General features: G+C 46.2%; 1 protein-coding gene across 1 annotated transcript in view; it reads left to right on the top strand.

Moving 5' to 3' along the window:
* The first annotated feature begins 971 nt into the window (after window positions 1-971).
* Window positions 972-6,000, top strand: part of GLRB (glycine receptor beta) — a 78,096-nt gene continuing 73,067 nt past the window's right edge. The window contains exon 1 of the mRNA XM_029077007.1: window positions 972-1,046. Within this exon, the coding sequence (XP_028932840.1) occupies window positions 978-1,046 (69 nt within the window). The 5' untranslated portion in view covers window positions 972-977. The remainder of the gene's footprint in view (window positions 1,047-6,000) is intronic.

Genomic DNA, 6,000 nt, shown 5'->3' with positions numbered 1-6,000 from the left:
GCTCAATAAATAATACTAATAATGTTGGTATTTGTTAAGTGCTTACTGTGTGCAGAGCACTGTTCTAAGCGCTGGGGTAGATACAGGGTCATCGGGTTGTCCCATGTGAGGCTCACAGTTAATCCCCATTTTACAGATGAGGTCACTGAGGCCCAGAGAAGTGAAGTGACTTGCCCACAGTCACACAGCTGACAAGTGGCAGAGCCGGGATTAGAACCCATGACCTCTGACTCCCAAGCCCGGGCTCTTTCCACTAAGCCACGCTGAATGAATTCTATTGGTCGTGATGATGTCTTGTTTTCGTCCGTCTCTCCCCCAATTAATAATAATGTTGGTATTTGTTAAGCGCTTACTATGGGCCGAGCACTGTTCTAAGCGCTGGGGTAGACACAGGGGAATCAGGTTGTCCCACGTGGGGCTCACAGTCTTAATCCCCATTTTACAGATGAGGTAACTGAGGCAGCGAGAAGTTAAGTGACTTGCCCACAGTCACACAGCTGACAAGTGGCTGAGCCGGGATTCAAACCCATGACCTCTGACTCCAAAGCCCGTGCCCTTTCTACTGAGCCACGCTGCTTAGACTGCGAACCCATCATTGGGCAGGGATGGTCTCTATCTGTTGCCAAATTGTCCGTTCCGAGCGTTTAGTTCAGTGCTCCGCACATAGTAAGCGCTCAATAAATACTATCGAATGAATTCTATTGATCGTGATGATGTTGTCTTGTTATTGTCCGTCTCTCTCCCCCGATGAGACTGCGAACCCATCACTGGGCAGGGATGGTCTCTATCTGTTGCCACCTTGTCCGTTCCGAGCGTTTAGTTCAGTGCTCCGCACATAGTAAGCGCTAAATGGGGTGGAGGGAGGGCGGCGCAGGGCCCGCACTTGGGCCGCTCGCTACGGCGCAGGCGCGTCAGCTCGGCCCGCCGCCGCCGCCGCCGCCAGAGCCCGGCCCGGCCCGGCCCGCTGCGCCCGGTCGATGCCATCCGCCGCCATCCTCCTCCATCCTCCTCCATCCTCCTCCATCCGCCGCTCGGACCGCCCCGGGGTAAGTGTCGGAGCCCGGCCGGGCCGGGTGGGCCGCGGCGGGAGGCGATGGAGGACGGCGGGGAGGGACGAGGGAGCCGCAGCCGCTCCATCCCCTCCGGGGCTGACGGATGCCGAGACCCGGGGCCGCATCGGCGGCGAGGCCGGCGGGTGTCTGTCTGTCTGTCTGTGTGGTGTGGTGGGGGGGGGGGGGTTCATTCATCCAGTAGTATTTATTGAGCGCTTACTACGTGCAGAGCACTGGACTAAGCGCTTGGAATGGACAGATCGGCAACAGATAGAGACAGTCCTTGCCCATTGACGGGCTCGCAGTCTAATCGGAGGAGACAGACGGACAACAGAATCAAGGGGATGGACATCTCATTAAAACAGTAGCAATAAATAGAATCAAGGGGATGGACATCTCATTAAAACAGTAGCAATAAACAGAATCAAAGGGGGTGGACATCTCGTTAATACAATAGCGATAAACAGAATCAAAGGGGATGAACATCTTATTAAAATAATAGCAATAAATAGAATCAAGGGGATGGACATCTTATTAAAACAATAGCAATAAATAGAAGCAAGGGGATGGTCATCTTATTGAAACAATAGCAATAAATAGAAGCAAGGGGATGGACATCTTATTGAAACAATAACAATAAATAGAAGCAAGGGGATGGACATCTCATTAAACAGTAGCAATAAATAGAATCAAGGGGATGGACGTCTCATTAACAAATAGGTCCTGCAGCCCCCCAGCAATCCCCAGCCCTCGACCCCCCCCCCCCCCCCCCCCCCCCCCGGTGCAAGGGGGGACGAAGGGACCCAAACAGGAGGCATCCCCCTTGCCAACCTGCTGCTGCTCCTGCTGCTCCTGCTAGGCCCGATCTTCCCCCTCCCTGGCAGACGGCCGGGAAGGTGCTAGGGAATCTGCTCCTGCTGGACTGCGGGGAGGCACCTCTTTGATTGTTCCCGTCTGGAAGATTTCGCTGCTGTTGGAGGGTGTCGGCAGGAGACACGTTCCTGCCCGACTTTTCAGGAGAAAGCCTCTGGCCTGGGTCCTGGAGGATAGATGAGAAGCCACCGCTCTTCATTCAGTAGCATTTATTGAGCGCTTACTAGGTGCAGAGCGCTGGACTAAGCGCTTGGAATGGACAGATAGAGACCATCCCTTTCCGTTGACAGTCTCATCGGGGGAGACGGACAAAAACAAGACAACATCATCACGATAAATAGAATCAAGGGAATGGACACCTTAATTACAGAATAAAGAGGGTCATAAAAATATGGACAAATGAGCACAGTGCTGAGGGGAAGGGAGAGGGGGAGGAACAGAGAGAAAGGGGGCTTAGCTGAGGGCAGCTATTCAAAAGCCCTCCCTCCCCCCCGCAAAAAAAACACTCTTTCGGGGGTCTTGGAAAATGTGTTTCTCTTATGGGAGAGATCATTCATTCAATCGTATTTATTGAGCGCTTACTCAATACTAAGCACTTGGAAAGTACATTCATTCAATAGTATTTATTGAGCCCTTACTACATGGGGAGCACTAGACTAAGCACTTGGAAAGTACATTCATTCAATAGTATTTATTGAGCGTTTACTATGTGCAGGGCACTGGATTAAGCACTTGGAAAGTACATTCATTCAATGTATTTGAGTGCTTACTGTGCGGAGCACTGGACTAAGCACTTGGAAAGTACATTCATTCAATAGTATTTATTGAGTGTTTACTATATGCGGAGCACTGGACTAAGCACTTGGAAAGTACATTCATTCAATAGTATTTATTGAGCGTTTACTATATGCGGAGCACTGGACTAAGCACTTGGAAAGTACATTCATTCAATGTATTTGAGTGCTTACTGTGTGCGGAGCACTGGACTAAGCACTTGGAAAGTACATTCATTCAATAGTATTTATTGAGCATTTACTATGTGAGGAGCACTGGACTAAGCACTTGGAAAGTACATTCATTCAATAGTATTTATTGAGCGCTTACTGTGTGCGGAGCACTGGACTAAGCACTTGGAAAGTACATTCATTCAATGTGTTTGAGTGCTTACTGTGTGCGGAGCACTGGACTAAGCACTTGGAAAGTACATTCATTCAATCGTATTTATTGAGCGCTTACTCAAAACTAAGCATTTGGAAAGTACATTCATTCAATAGTATTTGTTGAGCGCTTACTATGTGCAGAGCACTGGACTGAGCACTTGGAATGTACAATTCCGCAACAGATAGAGACCATCCCTGCCCCATGATGGGCTCACAGTCTAAACGGGGGAGACAGCAGAGCAAAACAGAACAAAACAAAAAGACATTATCAAAAATAATAGTATCAAGGGGATGGACACCTTATTAACAAAATAAATAGGGTGATTTGGTAACAGAGACGATCCCTACCCAACAACGGGTTCACAGTCAACAAGGGGGAGACAGGCAACAAGACAGAATCTGTTAAGCATTTACTATGTGCAGAGCACTGTTCTAAGCGCTGGAGTAGATACAGGGTAATCAGGTTGTCCCACGTGAGTCTCACAGTCTTAATGCCCATTTTACAGATGAGGTAACTGAGCCACAGAGCAGTTAAGTGACTTGCCCACAGTCACACAGCTGACAAGTCACAGAGCTGGAATTCGAATCCATGACCTCTGACTCCCAAGCCCGTTTCTTTCCACTGAGCCACGCTGCTTCTCCATAGATAGATATATAGAATTATAGATATATTCACATCAGTGAAACCTCTCACTGTTCACGGGAGTCAGTGTTATATTAACAGACCATAAATTGAAATTTGGATCCACCTAGCCATAGGATTAGTGTGAAATATGTATTAAAGTGTCTAAAACTAACTATAATCATATTTAAAAGCATGTATTTGTAAATAGGTTGGTTTGAATTAAGTTAATTTTAGTTTCCCTAAAGTTTGCATGGATAGTTTACATATCGCATAACTTACATTCATTCAATTGTATTTATTGAGCGCTTACTATATGCAGACCACTGTACTAAGTGCTTGGAATGTACAATAGTAATAATGATAGTAATAACAGTATTTGTTAAGCCCTTACTGTGTGCCAAACACTGTTTTAAGCATTGGGGTAAATAGAAGGTAATCAGATTGTCCCACGTGGGGCTCACAGTCAAAATCCCAATTTTACAGATGAGGTAACTGAGGCACAGAGAAGTTAAGTGACGTGCCCAAAGTCACATAGCTGACCAATGGCAGAGCTGGGATTGGAACCCATTATCTTTGACTCTCAAACCCGGCCTCTTTCCACTAAGCCACGTTGCTTCCAGCAGATTTTTCCAGATGAAAAACTCACTTGAAGATTCGTGATGGAGCGGTTGTGGGTGGAAAAGTCAGGGGAAGCACATCAAATATTCCAAAGGAGAGTTCATTTTAAAAGGTTTGGGGCGGGCACAGGAAGCAGATTTCATTATTTTTTGAGTGGAGGGTGATTCTTGTCTGCAGTCAGTGGTTTTTATTGGGCGTTTACAGTTGGGAGAATACAGCAGAGTTGGTAGACACGATGGTTACGCACAAGGAGTTTTATAGACGGGGAGATGGACATTAAAATAAAACGATAGGAGAAATGGGTGGATATCAAGATATGTACATAGGTGCTGTGGGGCTAAGGGAGGGATGGATAGCAAGAGTTTAAAGGCTACAGATCAACACCAAAGGATTAGAGGAAATGAGAGGTTGGTCGGGAGACTGTAAGCCCGTTATGGTCAGGGAATGTGTCCGTTTATTGTTGTATTGTACTTGCCCAAGTGCATAGTACAGTGCTCTGCACACAGTAAGTGCTCAAAAAATACGACAGACTGAATGAATGATGAATTGAAGGCCTGTCAGGGTAGATGTGATGTTAATAAGGTTTTGAAGGTGGGCTGAGTGGTGGTCTGTCATGTACAAAGGGGGATGGGCGTTCCAGGCCGGACGCAGGATGTGGGCAAGGAATCGGTGGCAAGGTCATGGGTTCTAATTCCAGCTCTGACACTTGTCACCTGTATGACTTTGGGCAAGTTACTTAACTTCTCTGTGCCTCAGTTTACCTCATCTGTAAAATGGGGATTAAGACTGTGAGCCCCATGGGGGACAACCTGATTACCTTGTATCCCCCCCCGCCCAGCGCATGGAACCGTGCTTGGCACATAGTAAGTGCTTAACAAATACCATCTTTATTATATATTATTTTTTACCCTATTTTGTTAATGAGGTGCACATCCCCTTGATTCTATTTATCTTGATGCCGATGTCTTGTTTTTGTTTCGTTCTGTTTTGCTTTGCTGTCTGTCTCCCCCGTTTAAACTGTGAGCCCGTCAGGCAGGGATGGTCTCTATCTGTTGCCAAATTGTACATTCCAAGCGCTTAATCCAGTGCTTTGCACATAGTGAGCGCTCAGTAAATACTGTTGAATGAATGAATGAATAGATGAGATCCGGGTACAGTGAGCAGTTTTGCATTAGTAGGTTGGCAGAGTCTGCAACTAGGAAAAGTGTTCCCGAAAATGACTTGGCAGGGAAGAATGGGAAGTGGGAAATGGGACCACCTTTATTAGTTCATTGGTCTAGTTAATAGAACCCTATGGCTTTCAGAATAATCCTTATATTAATATCAGTCGATGGTATTTTTGACCACTCACGATGTGCAGAACACTGTACTAAGTGCTTGGAAGAGTACATTTATAGCTCTGTGGATTTGATGCACCTCTGAAACTATGCAAGGCTCATTATCACTGCTTGGAAAATATCCAGCTCTTTCTCTCGCTATCTGATCTTTAATATACTTTGCACCATTGATGGTGACACTGAATGGAATTGGTCTAATCTGTAATTGTTCTATTTGCTTTAGTGTTACTTTATTGGTGAATATTTTAGAAGTGTGTATTGACAAAGTTTATAGGCCTTTGGGGTATAGTTTTCAGTGAGACATCGATATAAATTCAGCCGTAATAGGGAATGCG

This window comes from Ornithorhynchus anatinus, chromosome 12, assembly GCF_004115215.2.
Source record: "Ornithorhynchus anatinus isolate Pmale09 chromosome 12, mOrnAna1.pri.v4, whole genome shotgun sequence".
In the NCBI taxonomy this organism is placed as follows: domain Eukaryota; kingdom Metazoa; phylum Chordata; class Mammalia; order Monotremata; family Ornithorhynchidae; genus Ornithorhynchus; species Ornithorhynchus anatinus.
The sequence above is the reverse complement of the archived record's forward strand: the minus strand, read 5'-3'. Positions and strand labels throughout refer to the sequence as shown.